General features: G+C 38.0%; 3 protein-coding genes and 3 non-coding genes across 6 annotated transcripts; 4 read left to right on the forward strand and 2 right to left on the reverse strand.

Moving 5' to 3' along the window:
- Window positions 1–957: 957 nt before the first annotated feature.
- On the forward strand, window positions 958–2,848 carry AtWU_01751 (cytochrome P450; the record flags this gene model as incomplete). Its single annotated transcript, XM_035496865.1, has 9 exons — window positions 958–1,199; window positions 1,250–1,287; window positions 1,341–1,592; window positions 1,645–2,267; window positions 2,321–2,432; window positions 2,479–2,529; window positions 2,584–2,609; window positions 2,665–2,735; window positions 2,785–2,848. 9 exons carry the CDS (start codon window positions 958–960, stop codon window positions 2,846–2,848), a joined length of 1,479 nt encoding a protein of 492 aa, XP_035352758.1.
- Window positions 2,849–3,333: 485 nt separating this feature from the next.
- On the forward strand, window positions 3,334–4,308 carry AtWU_01752 (oxidoreductase domain-containing protein; the record flags this gene model as incomplete). The annotated part of the gene is made up of 1 exon (XM_035496866.1): window positions 3,334–4,308. One exon carries the CDS (start codon window positions 3,334–3,336, stop codon window positions 4,306–4,308), a length of 975 nt encoding a protein of 324 aa, XP_035352759.1.
- Window positions 4,309–4,863: 555 nt separating this feature from the next.
- AtWU_t45 lies at window positions 4,864–4,950 on the forward strand. The gene is given in 2 exon segments: window positions 4,864–4,899; window positions 4,915–4,950. It is a non-coding gene; the product is annotated as a tRNA-Ala (tRNA).
- A 521-nt stretch (window positions 4,951–5,471) lies between these two features.
- AtWU_01753 (esterase) lies at window positions 5,472–6,359 on the reverse strand (the record flags this gene model as incomplete). The annotated part of the gene is made up of 2 exons (XM_035496867.1): window positions 5,472–6,168; window positions 6,223–6,359. The coding sequence occupies 2 exons, from the start codon at window positions 6,357–6,359 to the stop codon at window positions 5,472–5,474; spliced, it is 834 nt and encodes a 277-aa protein (XP_035352760.1).
- An 885-nt stretch (window positions 6,360–7,244) lies between these two features.
- AtWU_t46 lies at window positions 7,245–7,318 on the forward strand. The gene has a single exon. It is a non-coding gene; the product is annotated as a tRNA-Val (tRNA).
- A 560-nt stretch (window positions 7,319–7,878) lies between these two features.
- AtWU_t47 lies at window positions 7,879–7,952 on the reverse strand. The gene has a single exon. It is a non-coding gene; the product is annotated as a tRNA-Val (tRNA).
- Window positions 7,953–25,311: the final 17,359 nt, after the last annotated feature.

Raw genomic sequence — 25,311 nt, forward strand, 5'->3', positions numbered from 1 at the left:
CGAAATTGCTGTAAATCTCACATGCCGTCAAAGCATGACCTTTCAAACGAACACAATCGCAACAAGCTAATGGAGACAGTGAGCGTTTTCATCACCAGTCCGTCTAGTATTGACAATTGTCCTATATCACATCATTTCCACATGCTCTCGATTGCAAGACACAGTTCAGATTCCAAATACATCAGGAGTCGGAGCCCGGCCCTGGTTGGTTTTCCCAATCCACGGAGCTCTCATGCCCCTACTCTTCCTGTTTATTGATATAAAGAAACAAAGGGTGTCAGATTCAAAACCTGAGCCAAGTTTGGTTTCACCTCATAACCCGGCTAGTACTGGTGAACCAAAGGAAATACGTCTACCGACAACGTACGAGTATCGTCTCGAGTGCGGTCTGCTTCCTGAACTTCCACACGGACACAGTCCCACTTCATTCAAGGCGGGGATGGCGGTGAGACATTGACAGCAACACTGAGGTCTTGGATATGCGATATAGCGGATAAATGATTGGACGTTGCGGGTGGCACGGCACAATAACGCACCATTGTCTTCGGCAGATCGCCGTTGCTGTGGGGCAAGAGGCCTAGCTTGGTGCGGAGATGTCGGTTGCAGAACATAAAGCAGGGAGTTGGCGCGGCCCCCAACTAGCTTGAGTCTTGTGCTACTCCTATGCTGGCCGTTTCGTGCATAGTACCGAATATCCCGCTGCCACCGATATTTCCCCTCACTAGAGCGACGACAAGGTATTCAACCCACTGTTACATGTGTTGGACCTTAGCTGCATAGCAATTCTAACACTCTGGATCTAGGAGGGCAGCGCAGACAATGCATCTGTGCTTCTGCATTAGTTCATATGTCTAACCATTAAGCTGCCGCTCATCACCCATAAATACCCTTCATCATCCGCTCCCCGCTCAAAGCTTGATTGTGTGCCTTTCCAAACTGACAGCTCGATCGCCCATAATGCAGCTATTATCCCTACTTTTCAATTCTTTCGCCGCTGGCATACTTTTGCTTCTCGGCACTGGCTGCTATGCTATTTACCAGTGCTTTTTGTCTCCTTTAGCCCGAATTCCGGGACCCTTTTGGGCCAAGCTTACCAACTGGCATCGGGCATACCTCACCTACGAGGGACAAGCCCATCGCAAGTACCTTGCGCTTCATCGGAAGTATGGTGCAGTGGTACGCACAGGACCAAACGTGTTGTTAGTTTGCCCTTGCGTGGCGCTGAACTCGCAACTGAGCGTATATCCAGGAGCGTAGCGGACCCGACAGCGTTCAGGGAAATATATAGTAAGTTTCTTGAACCTGTTCCAATATTTCAAGGCTCCACTAATTGTCAGTAGAGGCGGGAGGAAAGTTCGCCAAATCCGCGTCATATAGCGTTCCAAAAGAGATTCACGCCTTTGACCTCTTCCGCCAGCGGAACGAAAAGATACATGGCGAACAGAGAAAGCTCGTTGCACGTGCTTATTCAATGGATTCGATGGTTCATCTCGAGCCCAATGTCAGCTCTCTTCTCACGAGCATGGTGCAAAAGCTGGACACCCTGTCCGGGGTTGTTGACCTTGGAGTATTTCTGCAATTGTTCGCATTTGGTACGTACGTTGTGCATCTAACTGTGGGCTTCACTGATGTATGATTATAAAGATGTAATCGGTGCAGTCAGTTTCTCACGCCCGTTTGGCTATGTCACTGCCGGGGACGACGATGGCGTGTTTTCTCGGCTCAAGCAATCGTTGCGGTCAATGTCCTGGCTCATGAATGTACCCTGGTTCTACGATCTTCATCAAGTGCTCAAGCCCTATATTGGGAATTGGTTGGCAGTCAATGATCGAAATGGCTACTTTTACCAATTTGCAGCTCAAGAGATCGTCTCGCGGAAAGACCGGGGTGGTGATGACCGAGATATCGTAAACCAGCTGTTTGCAATTCAGAAGACAAAGCCTCACTTCAGTGACACGGACATGGCATATATGTTGACTGCGAATGTGTTTGCCGGTTCAGATACGACGGCGACGTCGCTCAATGCGATATTTTATCTCCTGCTGAAAAATCCGACCGTCTACCAGAGGCTGATGCAGGAGTTGGAAGAGAAGAGAGCCGCCGGAGAGCTGAGCGATCTGGTGACATTCCAGCAAGCAGAATCCTGTCCTTATCTGCAGGCTGTGATGTATGAGGCGCTCCGACTGTATCCTGCTGCTGGACTTCAACTGAACCGTGATGTCCCGGAGGGGGGTATGAAGATTGGGAAGTACTATGTTCCAGAGGGCGTAAGTTATCTCCTGCTTCTCATCTTTGAGCGCCCGTTGTAACATAAGTTCAGACGGTGGTCGGGTCATCTGCGTGGGTCATTCACCGGCTCCCCGAGATATGGGGTCCTGACTTCGAGGAATTCCGTCCGGAAAGGTGGCTGGAAGGGGATGTGGGAAATCTCAGTAAGTAACCCGACCGGTATAGAGGCAACTGCTCATACTGTTTCAGAACGATTCTATTTCTCATTTGGCGGTGGTTCCCGCACTTGCGTTGGAAGGAGTAAGTCCTTTGGACAAATGTTGACTGGTTTTGACAATGCTGACGCCTTCTCAGACATAAGTTGGCTAGAGATGTCAAAGGTATAGCCTGCTCTCATAGATCTTTACTGACGCTGGTATACTAATCTCGACTTAGCTCGTTCCCACCCTTCTTATGCGCTACAACATTCAATTGGCACCGGGTGCTAAAGTGACGGATGAGAGCGGGTAAGCTACATGGTCAACCGTCGTGGTAGGGTCTACTAACCTGCTGCAGAGGCTTAATCTTTATCAAAGGACTTAATGTTCTCTTAAGTCCGCGACAGAGAGCAGTGGCGTGAGACGGCACCTAGTTCAAGATGCGTCCATAGACTGGGCACGGTACATGGCAAATTCAGACAACGTATGACTAGCCGAAAATTAACTCTCAGCAATAGCAATAGCACAGACTCACATTCCTACTTGTCCTTTTACTCCACTTCTTCAGAAACAGAAGGATTAGAAGGATCAGCTTCATTAATAATATTATACTCGCTATACCCCATTTGACCAATCAACCAACACATTCTAACCCCGACGGAGAGTTGAAACCGCGAAGACCCGAACCCCGACGGCATCTCATCTGCACGGACATAACCAATCCCCTACCAATTAATCACCGAGCCCTAAGCATGCATAGTAGATAGTATACCCCCAAAGAACCACTTATTAAAACCAGTATAAAACGACGTCTTCACCCTTCCAACAATCAATCCCTCACCCTCACACACCTCACAAACAACAACCACACCATCAACAACCTTCAACCCCCAAACCAAACCCCAAAATGACCACCACCACCACCAAAGCCCTCTTCCTCACCGGCGGCAGCGGCTACATCGGCAGCGCCCTCATCCCCCTCGCCCTCTCACGCAACTACACCATCCGCGCCCTCTCGCGCACCCCTCAATCAGACACCAAACTCCTCTCCCTCGGCGTCACCCCCGTCCGAGGCGACCTAACCAGCCTATCGACGCTCCGAACCGAAAGCGCCTCCGCCACCGCCGTAATCCACCTCGCGACAGCCTTCGTCTTCGGACAAACCCCCAGCTACGCCTCCATCAAAGACATCGACACCGCAGCCCTCGACGCCATCGTCTCCGGCCTCTCCTCCACCCCCAACCCAGACGGTACTCCCAAACCCCTCGTCACAACCAGCGGCACGCTCCTCGTGCGCCCTAACGCCGACGGATCCGAAACCGACGAGTTCTCACCACTCGACACGCACCCTCTCGTCTCGCGGAACGAGATCACCGCGCATGGGCTCGCCCTTGGTGAGAAATCCAATGGAAGGGTAAGAGTAATGGACATCCGCCTTGCGCCGTTCGTGTACGGGCGTGGCGGCAGCGGGATAAGACTGTTCATGCAGATGGCGAAGCATGCGGGGAAGATCGTTACTGTGGGTGGGGGCGTGAATCGTACGACGACGGTGCATGTGAATGATGCGGCGGAGTTGTATTTGCTTGCTGTTGAGAAGGGCGTGCAGGGGGGTGTGTATAATGCTGGTGATAAGACGGGGGTTACGGTTGGGGAGATTTTGGGGGCGGTGGCGGAGATCATGCATGTTCCGGTGGAGGATCTGGGCGTGGAGGAGGCGAAGGAGAAATTGGGGGATGTGGTTGCTGGGTTTTTGGCGGCTGAGAATAGGGCTTCGGGGGGAAGGGCGAGGAGGGAGTTGGGGTGGGTGTGTAGGGGGGAGGGGGTGCTGGAGGATATAAAGGGGGAAAGGGGGTCATATAGGGAGGTTGTGGGGGGGTTGTAGATGGTATCTTTTTCTGGTTCGTGGATTTATGGTGCTTGTGTTCTGATGTAGTAGTGTTTGAGTGTTGAGTTGGGGAGGTGATTTGTTTTGTTTGGTCTTGATATTAGATAGTTGGTATTCTGATTTGTTAATGTTAGTGGAGTTGATCCTGTCATGTATCTATTTATATAAGTGCAGGTAAGCAGCGAGTTCTCATCTCCAGTTACACAAATTTGGATATAGGGGTAGTTGATAATTCTCCGATCAAGTTGTATAACTCCAGCTGGATAAGCTTTGCGGGGAAACGGGCCGATCCGGACATGCCATCCATTATTGCACAACCGCAGTTCGTAGGTAGCAGCTGTGATAATAACATGACCCATTTCATTCGAAATCCCGAGAGAGCACTACGAATTGAAATATTTTAGGATGTCCGCACATTATTAGATGGGTAGGCATGTACGATCAAGCCTTGCACGATGTTGTTGATAACAGGTCTGATATGGTATGGGTCAAGCTGTATAGCATGAAATTTGCCACACCAATCCTATAATGAAGGGATGTATGTGTCTACCGGGGGTTGTAGCTCAGTGGTAGAGCGCTCGCTTCGCATCCTCAAATGGGAAATGCGAGAGGTCAAGGGTTCGATCCCCTTCAACTCCATCTCTTCTTTTTGTTTTTGCTGTTTGTTTGTCTGTCTCTCTCTCTATTGAAACAATGAGAAAGGAAGGGGTGGATTGTTTGTGGTCGAAGTCGCGTGTGTCTTAGTCGAACTGTGTGTATTTTGATTTGCTGAGCTGTCTTTGTTGTATCAACGGGACAGCAGATCTCTCTTTCTCTAAACAGCTAATTTGCTCACTTTCTTCAATGGATCAGAACTTGGAACTACTAAAAACCTACTTTAACAGTCTCATCCATCACCTATCAAGTATGCTACTCCATCACTTGCACAAAACACCCTTCAACCATGCCAGCAACGCTCTGTACTGATCCGGCGAAACCACACTCGGATTGAAAGGCGAGAGGGCCTCGCAATGGACTTCAAGATGGGCAATACCAATGGTGACTCTCGTATGTTCTGCCTAGAGGCACACAGACAAGTCATTCGAAGTTGTACCACAAAAGCCGTGGAATCACTAACCTTAATCTTCCTAGCAGTCTTTATAATCGAATCATACAACACCTCATATCCTCCCACCCCAATAAAAAAACTCCTCCACAGGCAAATCCCGCCACCAGCCTTCAGGCGCACCCGCAGGCCGGTTATAGCTGTCGAATTCAGCATCTCCAAGAAACATATCGGCCCAGTAAGTCAATAGTCCTGGTGAGACAAGATCCCGCGACGCGTTTCTCCGGCAACTGTCATAGTCGGTCCGAGACTCGCCCATCCACGGTGAAAGCAACAGTGCCCCAGCAAGGTTCTCACGCAAGAGTAGGGGAGGGATGTGAGGATTGGGATGCGCAAGATGAGATAGGACGGACAAGATAAGATGTGCGCCCGCAGAATCACCCAGCAGCACAATATCAGACGGCCGCTTCCCCAGGTCCTCGATGACATATTGGAGGAGCGCGACGGCCTGCTTCATCTGATGAGGATATTGCGCGGCTGGGGTGAGCTCATAAGGGAGGAAGAGCATGCCGGCATTTATACCCGCTTGTCCCAGATGCTTGAGGATGGAGGTGGAATAGTCGATGTGGGAGGGCAAGGCAGGGAGGCAGTATGCGCCGCCTGGCAAATGGAGGAGCAGTCGCTCGGCGTCTGGATTGCCTAGCCAGAACGCGGTGGTCCCGTCAGGCAGCTTGACGGTGTTTAAGGTTGTGTGTGTGCGACGTGCCCATGCTTCGAGAAACCGAGCGGAGGTATCAGGGGAGTAAGCATACCTGAAGACCTCATTATGAAGAAGTGTGCCTGGGTGTGGAATTGTTGTAACCTACCGGAACTGGTCTAGTGTGACAGTTTCGAAGAAAGTCCGCACGGCCATGGCGAATATGTGCTTCGTGGCTGTTGCGCCACCGCGAGGGCCTTTCACGGGCGCTTTCAGTGCAGTCCATGATGCTGTGATTACTGCCATGTAAGCTGGTAAGTATGAGTGTGAAGCAAGGGTACATAATATATACAAGCCTTGCTAATGGCCCAGAGTAGACCTGCTATGGCCAGTAGCTCCATGTTTGACGCAATTGAGCATGAGTCTGTTGTTGTACTCCGAGGGAGGTGTGTTCAGTAGCATCTATATATGACTAGGTTTCAGTGACTCTGCATAAGCTTTGACCGCCGATCCCTACATCATATACAGAGATAGCATTGGGTCTACCAATATAGCTTGGCTGAGATGAAAGTTTATTTGGTTCCAAAGTGGGCAGGAGGTATGTGACGAAATGTATCACGAAAGCAAGAAACCAAAACTGCTTCGCCGGCTTATTTCTTCACCTCTGGGCCTATGCTAAATTGGGGGGTGATACACAGCAGTCCTGTTCATTATCTGTTCCTTACAGGACCACGATGATTGCCTGGCTGGATTAGCCGAAGATCAACTACATCTACTGCAATGTTGACCGTAGTTACACTTTCTAGAAATCATTACAACTAACCAATTATCTTTCCGAAGACGCTACTCTCGCATAGTAGCGACTAGATATGAACCCAAAGGTGACCCAAATCACCGGAAGACCTCAGTACCTCCCTGCCGCAACACAATTTGCAACGCTTCATCGAGAACCCTTTGGGTTTAGACCTTACCAATGGGCACAAAAGCAGAAACCTTGCCACAAGGACTATAGTACTTATGTAAACGGCTATTGATTGTTGTGTGGCGAAGCCAAGACCTGGCAGCTTAACGTCTTCTTTCAAGAGCAACACTACCCCGTGGCAATGCTTCTTTTGCGTGTATGCACAAAATCATGCAAACCCGGCTTATCTGGCTTCTATAGCCAAAGATCCACCCGCTTTCCAGCAAGTTGGCCGGATGGTGTAGTTGGTTATCACGTATCGTTAACACCGATAAGGTCCTGGGATCGAGCCCCAGTCTGGTCATTACTTTTTGTTTTTGTTTTTGCCACCCATACCTTGACTAGAATCGAGCTTCAGCTATATACTACTACTGCTGTCTTTTTTTTTTTTTTTTTTTTTTTTTTATTCGTACAAGTCTCAAATGCTGCCAAGTTGCTGCATATTACGCTTGGCATGCATATAACTACCTGGGATTATCCCCAGAACTGGTCAGTCGATCGCGCGGACCTGCATAGCGAACTACGCACTCGGCGACAAAATCTGTACGTATAAAGATCAAGTACACAGCTCTTCCAGTTACCTTTTTTTTTTTTTTTGATGACATATATAATGAGAACTAGATCAATGTTGAACAATACTGAGCTGTGTATCCATCACTGTTGGGGTTTCGTCGAAATATAGCCGGAATGGGGTGACCTGTAGACCAACGTGGCATTGAGACAAAAGGGTGCTGTCGAAGAACCCACCAGGTTCACGGATATGTATAAACAGAAATTCGACGAAAGAGATCATAAACAATGCTCTCGGGAGCATGCAAAACGTTGATTGGCATCAGTGCAAAAAGCAATGCTCGGCAAAAAGTATGACCAGACTGGGGCTCGATCCCAGGACCTTATCGGTGTTAACGATACGTGATAACCAACTACACCATCCGGCCATGCTTGTTGAGTGAGCGCTCATTCTTTTGTGTTACAAGCGATAGTTAAGTCAGAGTGTGGAAAAAGGTTGTTTGTGTGTGCCGTTAACATGAGGATTTGGATATGAGAGGATCGATCCTTCAGGATAGGTCGGAGGCTTTTCATTTCATAACTATGTCATGCTCTTTTCAACTTGGTTTCAGGTATGGCCTACAAGATACTGTCAGTAATCGCGTTAGATCGGGCCGGATTATTTCTATTACAGTCCGGTCGTGCCTTTGATGTGTTGCTGGGTGGGCATGTGGACTTCTGATGACTAGAATATATACCTAGTACAGTTCATCCTCGTATGTGAGTTATCGATGAAATCATGATAACACCACCCGCGCTACCAATTATGTAGTCAAATAGATAGAGTTCATACAGGAAAATCTTAGGATCAATTAAGAAAACGTCTATCAACCACATTAAAAGATCCGGAGTAGGGAGAGATATGAATAGTAAACATCATGCTCTATAACCCCCCCTAAATTATTTACAATACTCTTAATATATCCAGATACGTTTTACCTGACATAGTCAGTTATAATAACCGTAGGCATCTGGTCTATCATCTTACTATCTAGTTTTCTACTATTATACATGCCTCCTCAGTATCAACTACCAAGTGTGGACGTGGTTATCAGAACCCACGCATAAGACTGCCGAGTTCCCTCGTAGCCAAGTTTACACGCAGTCCTCATAAAGAAATGTGCTATATCATCCTTTCCACAATCACAAGTGGTACATACGACCACAGGGTGTGGAAAACAGGGCTTCCCGTCTGCTTAGCTGTACTTAAGCCAACATGATTGAACGTGGCAGACTAGAAGATGAGTCTTTATTAGGTTGCTGCTTTATGGATGAGCAACACTAAATTATAAGGTAAGTGCAGGTGAGTTAGTTAATATTATTAAGAATATAGATAAACAGAGTGAGCGAGTGGGTAAGTAGGATAAATAAGTAGGTAAGCAAGCAGGTAAATAAATAAGCCCCTGGAAAACCTTGGTAGATATTCTGTGAAATTAAAATAAGACACTTCAGTTATTATCCATCTATCTTTTCTTTTATCTATTAAAAATATCCATTATCACTAAATCTCTTGAAATATAATTTTATAATAAAGACCAGCCATGTTATGTAATAAATATTTAGTTCTATATAAGAAGCAGAAGTAAAGAAAGATTACTGAACTCTGTAAGCAAGCTAAATTATACAGTTTTACTACAGAATATTAGAAGAATATAGAAAATAAAGAAAATAAAATATACTATAAAAAGCAAGCTCCAGCTACTATAATAAAATATAATATAATTATTAAATATTAGAAAATGTAAATAACTATACTGTACTAAATATATATAAAAAATAGTACTGATTCTCAATAAATAGATGAGAATATAAAATAAACCTGAAGATAGATTTTTTTCAAAACTAAAGTCTAATTTTTTTATTTAGACCTGGAAACTCTTTCCTGAAATATACATCTATATATAAGCAAAGAAAAAATCTTCTTAGAATATTATACTGAACTATACATCTATTATAATAGCTGAATAGAAGAGGATAATCTTAAAAAGTATTTCTAACACTATCAAAGCTAATATTTTTAATATAAATTATAGATTAATTACTTCTCTTCAGATATCCATATACTTACTCTAGAAAAAGTATATATATAATATTTTAATACTAAGATATGAACTTCCTACGGAACACAGAGAAAAATTCTAAGTTATAGTAAAAGATATTGATCTTTTTCTAAGATACTTATTTCAGGATAATAACTATAATTATATTTATAAACAGGCTTAATTCCAGAATGGATTTATCTTATCATTATTCTTGGGTTCTAAATCTTAAGCTGGATTTATTATTAAGTTAAGTAATTATAAAAATACTAATGAAGCTTTCTTTTATAAGATAAATAAAAGACTTTACTACATAAATAAAGTATAAAAAACTAAATCTTTATAAAAAGCACCTTACCTTTAATATATAATTTAAAGATAATAAAATCAAATAATGGGTTACTATTAAATCAGAATTTCTCAAAGTCCTCTGGTATGATGATGGAGCAAATATATAAGTATTTAAATTAAAATATTATTATTATACAAGCTAATATCTTTAGTCTAAAGAACTAGATCCCGGAACAGAAGATGCTTGGACAAAATTTTATTTTTTATATTATAATTATAAATATAGCTAACCAAGCTTTCAAAGATATTCAGATTATTAATAAATTACTGTCAAAAAGACTACCAAAGAAAAGAGAATTTTAGATACTTAAATAAGAGGTCCATGTAAGATACCGGCCAGTTCTTTATATAATAAGCATAAATGGACTGCATTCTATTAAAGCTTTAATATTTATCTTACTCCGGTATAACTTCATCTCTCTTACGCAACGAGAACATTTCAGAAATATATTAAAAATATATAGAATAAAAGGCTGGGTAGCAACCTCTATTAACAGTAAATTTAATTTTATAATTTATACTTTATTATATTAACTGTAGTACAGCAAAAGCTTCTTAAGCTATATATAAACAGGCAATGAATTATTTAAATATAAATATATATATCAAGTACTAGTTATAGGTTAAACAGACTGATATCCAGGCCTATTTCTGGAGTATAGATCTTTTATATAAATTACTTGATATAAAAGAAAGTATAGCCCATCACCAGGATCTTAATACTTTAATTAAGCTTGATGCAGCAGTAGAAGCAGAATTTAAAAATAATAAAGAGATCAAAGATTTATATACAGAGATTAAGCTCTTAATAAAGAAGATTAATAATAAGCTAGATAAATATCCAGATCTTACACAGGAATAAGTAATATTATATAATAAAGTATCTAAAAAATACCGCAGCAAGACCCAATAATTTATTGAAGATTAATAGAAAATCTTATATAATAAATATCTTATAAGAAAAGACTTTACTGAGCACAATCTAATATATTTATTTTTAATTTATTATAAATATATACTAGAGTGAGACAGGCTACATGATTACTTATTTATTAAAATAATAATTGACAGTAAAACTGGAAGACAGTGCTTGTTAAATATAGTAATTATTTATATATTTACAGAGAGAATAGTATATTATCCTAGCAAATCATTAATTAATAAAAAATATCTAATATACTTGAAGTCTATGTCAAGATTTATTATAGAATTTCTATTATATAAAAATCTGTCTTACTGATATTTATAGTATTGACATTTAATATTATTTGAGACATATTCTCTAATACCAAAGAAAGTCTCTTAATGCTATGCCATATTAACAGTATTATAAAAATAGTAAGAGAGTCTATTGCTGTACTAACTGATTATTTCTGGAATAGTATTATTTATATGTAAAATAGTTCTATACTAAATCTGACTGGTAAAAATACTGCTATGCTCACCTCAAAAACATGCAATTATATTATAGACTCTTGATCTTCTATTATATATTAGTCTAGTCTAGATTCTGTCTATTTTATTTAGATAACCAGAACATGCAGCCTGAATATCAATTCAAGTAATAATATAAGAAAGCTACTCTGATTAATTATATTAACAGTGAATATTTAGTAAAGATAAATAAGAAATTATCTATTTTATGTTTTTATTCTTGTTATGAGGGCAAGAAATATCTCTCTATTCTAAACTTAAAATATTACTTTCATAACTTTCACTCAATTGAAAAACCACGCCGTAACTGCATTACCAGGAAGTGAAAATAGGTTTCTGAGGATAATAGTTGGGAAGAGCGTTTAAAAATAATATAATATTACTTAATATAATAGTTTTCTTAGATAGTTTAAGTATTCAAGCGGCTGGTTTAATTGTTTCTATATTATTAGAAATATTTACTAGATATAAAATCCCAGTTTCTTTAATCTTGAACCAACATGGTTTCTTAGACTATAATATGATGATAATAAATATTATTACTATCCATCATCTCACTTCTCTCTTAATTCAGGGAACCAGAGTGAGCAGTTCTCTAGCATAGTTTAAACAGGAATCTATATTTCTTTTTATTCAGTATTACTGATGGCTATAAGTTTCACAACTATTATAATCCCTCTCTAATAGCATTAATTTATATAATTTTTACTCATAGTAATATCTATTCCTAAGACCAGCTATAACAATGCCTATTATAGTAAGAAAGATGGACTATCAGGTTAGTAAGTTAGACTAAATACAGTTATATTATGGAAAATAACCAGCAGTGTTAATTTTATTAACTAGATATATTCAAGCTTGCATAAAATTAGTTATCTGAAGATTCTTAAGTTATCTTTAGTAATACTATTAACCATGCTTCTTTTCCTCTAATAATCGGGTATCTTTATATTATGAAAGAATATTTAAGTTATTCATAATTTCTTTTCTGATTCAGGTCTCTTCTCTTCTGACTCAGGCTTTTTCTTTTCTAACTTGAATTGTAAAGAGTGTCACCGACACTTTCCTATTATGACTTGAAAGAAGTAGATATACTCTTTTAAATTAGTCTATTCAGAAGTATATTTAAATAGTAGGATTAGTCCAGTTTTGTACATGTGATTATAAATATTATTAATATTGATCATGCCAACTTCTTCAAGCTCAGAGAAATACCAGTTATTCTCAAAACCTTCCAGAATATTATCAAGATAATCATGGAATTTCAGATAATTGAGCTGGAACTTGTAATACTCTCTCTTCTTAAAAAGGTATAGTACTGCAAGAGATTTATTACATTGTTATATCTATTCATCTAGGACTTGTCTATTATTATAACTGTTTCTTATAATTTTTTATATCCCTAGTAGTTCAGCAGTCATGTCACTTTTAAATCCAGCTGTGAGTAGTATTTCTCTGTATTTTAATGATTAAGTTTATTAAGCTAGAGTATCCAGCAGACATTCCATCTGCTTACTTATATTAATCTCTGAATGATATACAGAAGTCTCTAGCTAATTAATCTTATATTATTTCTCTCCTGTGCCTGTCATAGTTATATTTTTAGCAGATTCTTCGGCGGGTCTCGGGGCCTGATTATATTCAGATATCTCTTACTCACCAGGATAGAGTAGGATTCCAGGAGAATGGTCTTTGAGGTGAACAGGTGAACTTACCTAAGTCTCTGGATTCTTGTTATTCTGGACAAAGGACTTAACCAGTTGTGGGACTTTACTTGTGTATTGTACTTCAGTTGGTTATTGGGCTTCAGATAGTTATTAGGCTTTAGATGGTTATTGGGCTTCAGATGGTTGTTGGGCTTCAGATGGTTATTGGGCTTCAGATAATTATTGGGCTTCAGATGGTTGTTGGACTTCAGATGGTTATTGGGCTTCAGATGGTTGTGCTCCATTACCCCACCATAACATCTAGAAGTTTGCGGGAAATGGGCTCTGACCAAAAATACAGAAGACAAAATCTTGCAAAATTATGAATATTGTTATATACTCCCCTAACAGCCTGTCCTGCCTGTAAATATACAGTAAGAAGAGATAATACTTATTCTTTTCATGTGACTTCTATAAGGGCAGACCACAATGCTTCATGGCTGCTGGTAATTAATTTGTATTATTCACAGCAAATAGTGGTATCACGAGATTTACAGCAGGCTTTTCTTTAATTCTCTCTAGAAATTTAATAATCTGTCCTGATGCATTGTCCATGTAGCCTAGATAGTAATTATAATAAGATAATGGACACTGGTCTGCTAAATATGCTTGTGTATTAGCTTTTACTGAAATTAATATTAGCTTACTAAGAGACTGAATCTGAGTAGATTTAAATCCCAATTTTATCGCCAAGGCTGCCAGTCAGCGGGTTGACTCCTCAGGTATTACACAAAACATGTATGTTTTGGTTCTGCATTTAACATAAGAACCTGCGAGACATATGCTGGTAAGGCATTTAATATAGCAAATAATAAATAATTAAAATTGCAGATATGTGGCTATTGCCATTTCTAATTAAAATATATCAGGTGAAATATTCAGATTATGATTAAAAAACTCTATTATTTTCTCTGTAATCTGAATCTGTGAGGCTCTACTGTATCCATTATAGTTCTATATAAGAGTATCCTGTAGATCTCTGAATATAGAGGGAACAAGCTATTTTAATACACCTACACAGGCTTGTAATAGAAGCGAGTCCTGTATTAAAAAATAAAGGCTTAAAATTCTTTCTTTAATATTTAAAAGATTAGTTCAGAGTCTTTGGTACTTTATATTATCTGTCATAGCAGGGAACAGTATGCCTTCATCTATTAGACGCGTTATATGCTTATTATCTGCGTGGGCTTTGGACATCAAGTTTTCTACTAGACAGACAGAGTTTGTATTAATATAATGATAGTTTGTCTGGAATAGGACTGATTATATATCATAGATTACTTTTAAGTAATTATATATTTCCTTTCTAAGGTAAGCTGCGGTTCATGTAATCTATAAGAAGATATTTATAATAGGATAACTGTATTCTACTAGACATCTCAGAAATCGGAAGGAGATGTCAGGCTATAATCCCGGGAATAAAATTAGTCTATCAAGTAACTGGACAATAAAAGAGTATCTCTATTTCAATTTCTTCAAATCCTGCTGTCCACGGGTAGATGCCTTGGACTCCCAATGTTTTATCTTCTTAATCTTCTCAGGTTTTTCCAGCTTGATATACCTTAGGTTTTGGAAGATGTCTCCTGTGTCAATTATATCATCACTAATTGCTTAGAGTCGGTGTCTTGAATCTTCCAGCAGACTTATATGGGCATATCAGTATTATGCCTGCCTAGTCAGGGCAGAAACTTACTGTTATCATAGAGAGATACTATCTACCAGCTATTACCGGGATATAAAAGCGGGCTTGCTGCCTTGATGCAGTGCTTTCTATAGAGATATTCTAACATGCAGCTATTTGGAAGTAGTAAAGAGGGTGGATCATGAGCTGGGCTTTGCAGTCTCTGGACTTGACTAAAGGCTTGTCTTAGAAGCTCTCTACTGATTATAGTAGATATAGAATTTCTTTTTTCTAGCCGTGCCAGTTGATTCTGAGAGAAATGCTTCTCTAGCTTGATAATATTCTGAGGATCAAAAATCTTGGACCTGAACAGTGAAGATAAGAAGTTCAGATGGCTGAACTGAACTTTGAAATAGCTATAAAAGAACAGAGACACCTCTCTTAAGATAAGTTTCTGATAATAACTGCTCATATTTATATAAGGATTGTAGGAATTCTTGAGCTAAAGTTATTGGATGATTTTAAAGACTGCGGATCCAGCCCGTGGTCACGGGTAGACTGTAGGTATTAAAATACTGCGGGTAATTAGAGACTATAGTCATGAGTAGACTGAGGGCATTGAAAGACTGAGGGTATTGAAAGACTGAGAGTATTGAAAGACTGAGGGTATTGAAAAACTGAGGGTATTGAAAGACTGAGAATATTAAAAGATTGTGGATATTAAAAGACTGCAGGTGATTAGAGACCGTGGTTATGAGTAGACTGCAGGTATTAAAAGACTGTGGGTATTAAAAGACTGCAGGTAATTAGAGATTATGATTATAAGCAAACTGCGGGTATTACAAGACTGTGGGTATTAAAAGACTGCGGGTAATCAGAGACTGTGGTTATAAGTAAACTGCGGGTAATCAGAGACCGCAATCATAAGTAGACTGCGGGTATTGAAAGACTGCGGGTGATCAGAGACCACGGTTATAAGCAAACTGCGGGTAACCAGAGACCGCAGTCATAAATAGACTGCGGGTATTGAAAGACTGTGGGTATTAAAAGACTGCGGGTAATCAGAGACTACGGGTAACTAGAGACCACGGTTATAAGCAAACTGTGGGTATTACAAGACTGTGGGTATTAAAAGACTGCAGGTAACCAGAGACCGCGGTCACGAGGAGAACTTGGTGCTGGGAGATATATAATATTATATGATTTTTCAAAATCACCTGTCATTCCCTGTTACTAAAACCCTAGGAGGGATAGTGTCTGGAAGAAAGAAAAGAGAATAGGTAGAAAAATAAATATGTGGACAGGCTGTACTATTGAATAGTTTAAGAATATTTAATTATCCACTGCCTCATAGTTCTATAAAATTAACAATCCGAAAGAAATGGACTTTGAAAATAGACTTTACGATCTCTTCTAAGTCCTAGAACTGAAACTGATATGTCTGTCCAAGTGGCCTATAATTCTAGTACATCAACTCTACTATATATCACGGTGCTCAGCAGTTTAATTATATATCTTCAGCAGTAAACTTCACTGCCAGTGTTATTGCTAAATATATGAATATTCTGAGCCAACCTACCCCAGAAGATTTCAGCAAGAAATCGTGCTAGATCAGATCAGATTATTAGTAGATATACAGATATATATATGTATCTCAATAATTATTACCTTGGTCAATTTCTTAACAGAACAGGAAGCAGTTTGTTTAATAAAATCCTTGCAAAGTTCACTTATATCATACTGGTTTTTAAACTCCAAACCTGCCGGATTATGATGAAAAGTCCCCGGCTCTTTAAGATAAAGAAGTAAGCTATTAATGCTACATATATCATCAGCATAAGTTAGTTTCTGTGGCTTAAGGACGGATTCCGCAATGTTTGCTATGTAAAATGTTAGTTATGTAAGTTAGCCATGTATGGATTTAGACTACCAAGCTTTACTTTATAACTGTAATAGGAAAGAAGGACTTTCTTCAAATAGAGCTGGCTGTATCGGATATGCAGCTCTCTATAAATATAATAAATACCACGCAGTAATTAGAGCAGTGTTAATACATAGTATATATCTTTGGTATCATTAATAGTGTATCTCTTTTCTGATAATAGCTAGATCTATCTCTGTGATCTCTCAGAGACAGGCAGCTTGTATATAATACAGAGATGTCTCCATAATCTTATAAATAAGATCTATTGCAAGCTCACTTGAGAATACCTCGATCAGATAAACTATATTCTGCGGCTTTTTCTCTATAACTCTCTAAAGGAGACAACATTGCTCGCTGCTTGCATAGATTTTAAAGCTCTTGATTATGATAATACTATATTTAGCAGTATTATTATAAGCTATAATACCAGCCCCTGCTTTATCTGCTTTCCAGAATTGATGGTATTTTTTCCATACATCACCTGATGAGGATCGGCTAAACCTTCGAGGCGTATCGAGAGATGCCGATGTTCTTGAACTCTTGGGAATATTATAGGATATTTTATGAAGTTTTTTCTGTTTTGGAGTCACAGAAGCGGCGTGCTCTGACTTTCTAATATCCTCTTTAATAATTACATCGTGAGTATCTAAGGGCTGTCTTTGTATTGCCCAAGCAGCCTGCAGTTTCTGAAAACTCTGAGGGAGCTTAATATTATGATTTTCTGGTTTCAGCTTCATTTTAGCAGTTAAAAATAGTAAAGTACCTATGCAATCTGACAGGAGAACTAATCTAGGTAAAATTAATTATAGAATTCAGACCGAGAACATTTTGTCAATAATATAAAAAGATTTTGAGTTATTGATTAATGCCCTATATATGTTTATTCCATAGTCTTTTCTGATTTACTTTATATAACTGCACTCAGCTAAACAATTAATATACTATATAATTTGTAATATTACAGTGATAATTCTTAATTAAAAAATACTTTCACCAATCCCAGCGCTGAAGTATGTTGGGTCAATTTTACTAGTAGTAATACCTATAAATAAGTTTAAAAACCGCTGATCCAGTGTAACTGTGTAACTTTAAATAATCTTGTTATATAAAAATACATAGAATCACTGGTATTATATTTATTTATCTACTTCTTCTCAGAGACAGTGGGTCTTTGACTCCATGCCACTTACTATGCCTAACTGTGTTATCATAGTATGAATTCTACTGTAATCATTACCAAGCCGAGCAGTTCTGATGGGGATGATAAAGTTCCAGTTATTCAATAATAAGAAATAATACTTATTATTAATATACTATATGAGCACATGCTTCAGGAGCTTGATAATATTCTATGAAAATATAATTTCTTTTCCAGCTTTGCAGGGTGGAGCTTACTAGCCGGCTATCTTATTATTTCCAGGACTTTTATAAGCCTTCAGAGATCTGATCAAATCCAGCAGGGATTAGTTAAAAATAAAACAGAGAGAGCTATCCTTGATACTATTCAGAATCTGCCATTAGTTAGTATAGCATGCTCTCTGCTTGCAGTAGGAGCAGGCACCATAGCATTTCTTTTCTTTCAATGGAGATATAACTATCTGTAACTTGTCAATCACCTTTTCATGTAGGAACCACTAAAATAACTCAGTTATAATTAATTAATTCTGGAACAGACTAACCGCGCTTAATACAGCCGCTGGGCTTCTTACAACAATGATTAATATATATACAGCTAAGAATAGTAAATAGTCCATCATGTCTCTCCTCACTGTGATTATTACTGCTTTGTCAATGACTATCTCTTTATCTCTTGCAATATTCTATAAATTTTGGAAAATTGAGAAGATTAAGCAGGAGCACGAGATGGAGCAGAAAGCTGGTATTTATATAGTTACTTACTAATGGAAGCCTCAAATATTCTGGACAGGCATGTACTTAAATAATGAAGATAATCTTTCTCATTTCTTATCTACAGTTATACATAGTTCTGCTACTGGTCAGTGACTGCTCTAGTAAATCCCTGTTTTACTTATATATTTTGTCATTATAGGACCTTACACATGCGACGAAATTTACTTGATACCTGTACGAAATTCATTATATTCTAAATATATTATTATATATAATTTAGAAGTTATAAATTTCCTATAAGAATGATGAATACTTGTACAATAATCTATAAAGAAAAGGCTTTTCCCTGTAACAGTTAGTAGAATATACAAACCCAGCTCTTTCTATACATATACTTACCAGCCCCCGTGCCAGTTATTTTTAATAAAGCTGTTCAAAGCCCTGCATGATATTTGGTCCGGTATCAAGAAATTTCTGAGTCCTGCGACTACTGAGAATTTCTTGGACCCTGGATCTATTCTCTGGCAGATGATCTTTAAAGATACTACATAGATAAATTATGCTATGGAAACTTATCAGTGCTCTCTAGTACTTGTTAGCCATAGCTTGAGCTCCTATTATCCTCAGAAATCATCAGCCAGACTCTACCTTGTCCTTATTGCTAATGATTATTCTAGTAAACTTAGATACAAAATAATAATATTCTTTACAACCCTTCAAGACAGATAGAAATATAATAAAGATAAATATGAAGTCTATCTTCTGTCTGGGGTCACCTTAAATATATATAATATAGTCAACAGACACAAGGAAGTAGAACTACTTTTAGAAAAGATTTTCAATAACTCAACCAAGGAAATCTATACAGAGTACTACTACTATAGAAATCCAGCTATAAGAGAAACACAGCCATCTGATATTATAAGATGGGATTCTAATTATAGGATATATCCATATACACATCTTGGTTGGTGGAATAGATTTGCCTGCAATAGCAGGGACCTAATAATGAATTGTCAACTTGCACTTTTTAATCAGGATATAAGAACTGTGTATGTCATACTTCCAAGACATGGTAAAGATAGACTATAGGCAAAGACTACAGGAAGAGATATAGAGCTGTTATATATATTCTGACCAGATATTAGCATATATCAGGGCCACTAGTCCAGGGATTATGTGAAGATATTCTTACGCTGGTCATGATTATAAATTACCGCATTCCAGTAAGCTTGTAGGGCCAGTTGTAATTACCAAGATAATGAGGCTGATAATTAATATTATCACCACTACATATCCTTTCGTACACAGCGAAAAATTATTTACAAGTTATTATTGGTTAGAGAGAGCTATAGGAATTACTCATTATTATTATATAGAATTTTTGAGTTTACAGATAGCTGTACAGTTTTCTAAATTATAATATAATGAAATAGCCCCTCTAGCCCCTCGATACTGCAGCAAATCTCAGTAACTATTATAATGATGTGCTGCCTAAGGATGAATTATATTATACACTTCACTACAGCCCCTCTGAGCCCTGCACCCCTCACATTTATCCTCATACCTATGCCTTTGCCGGGCTCTCATAATATGTATACTTACAGACCAAGCCACTCCCATTAAAAGTATTAGGACTATATCAGATAATAGTTGCCAGTCAATAATAATAAATACCTGTTGAAGCTGTGCAATCTTCTCCTGCCATCACGGGCTATCTAAATAACTAAGGAGCTGGATATAAAAAGAGTCATGGAATCTATGTTCTAGTGAGATCTCGGATATATTAGCAAGAATCCGGAGACTAGAGATATTATGCTGCATTGTATAGATAGTTCTAGGATTTATATCATCTATTAGTTATACTTCTATGCTTTAATAAATATTCAGAGAACTAAGACTACATATGACGCATAGTAGTCCCCAGTGCTAAGCATAGCTGTGAAATGGGGCATGAACAACTATCTGTGATTAAAGATAGGCAAGTACCTCACTAAATTCCTTATGTAGGGATTATATAGTAATACCAGCATCATACTGCTTGAAATGCTGAAAGGACTGGCTGTGGAAGCAACAAAACTATATTAGCATAGTGGTTCAAGTAAGTACCTGCATATAAGTCTATTATCAAGAAGCATACCACTGTAGATATACAGAATCATATATCACAAGGCATTGATACGCTGTTCCGGGTACGGATAACTATCCCAGGTTAATAGAAGATACAGATAATAGTTCTGTATAAAATATCTGGCACTACTACTGTCCCAGATAAATATCATCTAATCTGGATTCTGTATAAGGCATGCATTACAGGCATCCTGCTATTCAGATTATAACACATCTGTATTATCCAGGTAGATGTAGTGAAGCTTTGCGGGAATAGATACATTCAGTCCAGCATCAGCGGCGTAATGTGTGTTATCAAGTATTAAAGAGGTCACGTCTGATGTCTGAAGCTTTTAGAAGAGAATTTCTTTCTCGAAAATAGCTTTCCACAGAAAAGGCAATTAAAGTAGTAGATAGAGATTCCATATAAAGGAAGAAAGCAGGCTAGCTAAGATAAAAATCACAATAATAGCCAGAAGAATATGAGTGTAGATATTCTTCATGGTAAATAATAGATAAAGCCTAAATGATCCTCAAGCAGCGGACAGACTAGAATTATTACTTATACTCCTTGGTCATGTACCTAATATTATTATAAATTATACTAAACTTCTTTTAGATAGTGCTACGCAATATATCATTACCAGGTAATATAACCCAATACCAGCTTGAGGAAGCCTGAGGCTATCAAGACAAACAATATCTTATATTAGATGACGGCAGTAATAAGATAAGATAAAATATTCTTTATCATTTTTCTTATCATTACTTATAACAGAAGGATTTATTACAGTCTATATAACCCCGCCAGCATCTATCATGGTAGTGTTTTAGCACAGGGATGCTAGTATAACATCTTCTCTCTAGCTCTTCTGTAGTATATCTTCTGCTGTCTTTATACACAAACTTATAACTACCTGATATAAGAATAGATACTATTTTCTATCCTTTCCTCAGTGTCCAATCAGGATTGAACACCGCTTAGTCATAATCAGTTTGGTCTATTGGCTCTCCTATCTTGGAAAGGAAGGTTGGCTTTAAGTACCATACTGATTTGGAACCCATGCTATATACAAATTAGATATAAATAGATCTTATTAAATAATCCGTACTTTATAGAACCAGATAATGCTCAGATAAAGCGCGCTCAATCTATATAAGGGAAAAGGACACATGCACGGGGGTTTATAGCGTTTATATTATTTTAAGGAAGGAATTTTAGGCTCTAATATTACACCTAGAGCTACCAGAATTGGAGTAAAAGCTTTAGTCTTATTAGCTTGATTTAATTCTAGCAGATCGCGTTTTCTTTTAGGAAGGGAAAATAGGCTGTATAGGTAGCTGTGTTAAAATACCACAGATACTATAAATATATTAGAGATAATTTACCAGCATGAAATCTTGCTATAAGATACCAGTAATTTAGAGTCTTGTTTCTATTTTCCAAATCTCTTATGCTGAATAGATAGTAAGTAGATATATTTACTTATGAGATTTAGAATATAGACTTCATGTACTATAAAGCAGGCTGAACCTTTCTCTGAATATTTTCAGCAGAATTTACATTAATAGATATAAGCTCTATATAGATATCAAACATTACTGTAAACAGGTTCTTATATCTCTAGTCTTTATCCTCAGTCACAGATCTTCTGTATATATTCTCTTTAATATAAGGAGATTTCTATATATCCTGATATATAAGTACACTTATGAAACATTGATCACTATCTGACATACATAGCCTGGAAAAACCAGACTAGAGATCTACCTGATGCTGAATATCCTGCCTCCCGCTAATCAAATAAGATCAATATCTCTTGGCCTGTTATATAACTCTGCTAAGTCTTCTTATAAGACATGGTACCAACTATATTACTGTGGCGGTATATGCTGCATGATGTGAAGAAGGCCGTGGAGCTCTCTAAGTATAGCTACAAGTTTATTATATTGTCTTCCGGCCTACACATCCTATATTTTTTGGAGAGCCCGGAGCCACTGAGCATCCTTATAGTAGTACATAGAAATGGTAAAGTTATCAATTCTTTTACAGATAATTTTCCTGTAAGAAATGTTGTTGTACCTCCTGGGGTATTGGTTTACAACTATATTTACATATCAATTAATATACGAACAAGATCCGAGCACTGGAGTGTTAATAATAATACTAAGAATATATATACTCTGTTCTATTACCATAGGGATCTCTTGATCTACCCGGGGGCCCATCCCAAGTATACTATGCATTTCAATATTACAGACTTGTACGAGTGCAGTATCTTACCGGTAGAGGATAACAAAAGATTATATATGGCAAAGCTTGACCAAAATGCGCCTGGATGCACGCATTCCGGTGTCATATTCACAAACAGTGATACAGACAGAGATAGTGACAGTAATATAAATAGAGATAATGACAGTGGTATGGACAGAGATAGTGACAGTAATATAAACAGAGATATGGACAGAGACAGTAATCTTACAATGAAAGATGAGTATAGTCTGGTATGGCACGCCATATAGGGCTCGTAAGATTATATGGCCTGTAGCATGTTCTGGTCTGTGATGTCACAGTCATGCTTTTTAAGTCTGGAAGACACGGAAGCTGGACTTGGATATCAATTAAACTAGATATTGAGACTAGTTAATGTAAATTACTGAGGACATGAAACAAGAATACTTTCCTAGAATCAGCATATTTATGCTACAAAATGATAATGAATACAGGTTTTGTAGTATACAGATTACTTTTATCAAGAGAGAGTAAATAATGTAATTATCTGAAGCTGGGATGGATGTGCTTGATTAAGAAGTATATATCATGTCTATTTAAGCAGTCGACGGAGCGTATATCTTACTATATTAGTAGAAGAGTATCTACTTATATGAATTTTATGGAAGCTAGAAGTTCAGATTATTAATTATAATTTATTATCTTAGTTATAATATAGATGGCTCAGTATTGATATAATTTGTTTCAATCAATACATCACTGTGCTTCAATTATGGCGGATGAAGACCTATACTATATATATTATATATCTATCAACACATCAGATAGTGCTATTACAAGAAAATAGCTGCACGCATAACTAACTAATTATCAAATCTTTAATGAATTTCCTACTGTCCACTATCGCGGTGATTCATTTTAAGTTCTTGCAAGATACCCAGATCACATATGGGACATATATTATCCAAGATTATCTCAGTATTCGCAGTTGAAATATGAATGCTACAATTATTATATCTTTCTTGTAATAGCCAGATATCCTCTAGATAAAGAGCCTTGAGACTTTTTATATGAGTATGAATAAATCTTTCTAAGCCTGGGATAGATATCCAGTAACTACCCAGCTCCAGTTATTGAAGATACAGGAGTGGATTCTGTATAAAGAACTCAAGAGCGGCAGGGCTTTTATAAAATTAAAGCTTGTGAATATCAGTAAAAGTATCATTCAGCAGGCCTGTCAGGTGTGATTTGTCTGATAGCTTATCAGAATAAAATCCTCTAATTTTGACTATATGGATGTATAAGCTGTCCTTCTTAGCTATAATAAGTACTATTACCACTTTTTCTAAGTGATTCAGAAAGTAAAATCAGCTGTCTAGTAACACCCGGTCCGCCAGGACATAGAACAGTGATTTAATTATATCTTTGAACCAGATTTGCAATGTATCAAGATAAGGAAAGTATGGAAGATAAGTATAAAAAATTCTAAGGTCCCACAAGGACTAATTTATAGCTTACTACTTGTGTGATATTTATTTAAAGTACAAGAATATATCAGAGTATAAGATATCATGGTTATTTGAAGTCTACTAGTGATCTCTTTGATTCCGGGTATACTCCACTGGTGTGTACACGCAGGTATGGAAGGAGTTCCAATTTTAAGTAACTATGAAATCAGTATCCCAGTGGACTTATAGACAGTATTATAATATACTTACAGGGATCAACTAGCTCTGAGGCTTCATAATGAATTATTTTCACATAAGAGCAGATAGATGACTGGGATGCCTGGAATAGGCGGTCAAGCCCTGCCATGGAGAATATAACCTGAAGTGTCTGGAATAAAACTGGGGCACACAGTCAGTGAAAAAGTTTGTTAACTTCAGATAGCGGCAACAAAGATCTATCCACTTGAACAAATCCAATAATTATTTCTAAGAGTTCTTCTGGTAGAAGAGACTAGCTTAGTACTGTTTCTTCTGAAGTCGGCATTCTGCTCCTAAGGAGATTTAGTCAATTTCTTGATTAATATAATAGAATGTATAGGAAGCCTATAACAACCAAAGACTATAACTTAGTTTTCTTTAAAGCCACGTACCTATTAGCTTTTTTGATAATATAGGTTAGGTAACATATACGTCGTTTTAAGGTAATGCAGCTGGGCAGTAAGCAAATGTAGTTATACTACATAGATGTATATATTACCATTTACTGAATATATGAAACATGCTGCTACAGTATCATGGCGGGCTATAGTATTGATCATTGAATATGATATATGTAAGGAAAATGGGGACTTCCCATAGGCTAGAGTCTTGCGGAGACTTCCCGAACTAGTTTAGTCTGATACGTGCTATAGTACACAGCTACTAATAATTATAATACACTATAAGCTGTAAGTTATGAGGTGTGTATCATGTCTTTACTCATAATTACTCCTATCTTATCTAGACGGCTGCTTTTTGGATGGCATAATACTA

The sequence above is a fragment of the Aspergillus tubingensis genome (assembly GCF_013340325.1).
Source record: "Aspergillus tubingensis WU-2223L DNA, scaffold_3, whole genome shotgun sequence".
Taxonomy (NCBI): domain Eukaryota; kingdom Fungi; phylum Ascomycota; class Eurotiomycetes; order Eurotiales; family Aspergillaceae; genus Aspergillus; species Aspergillus tubingensis.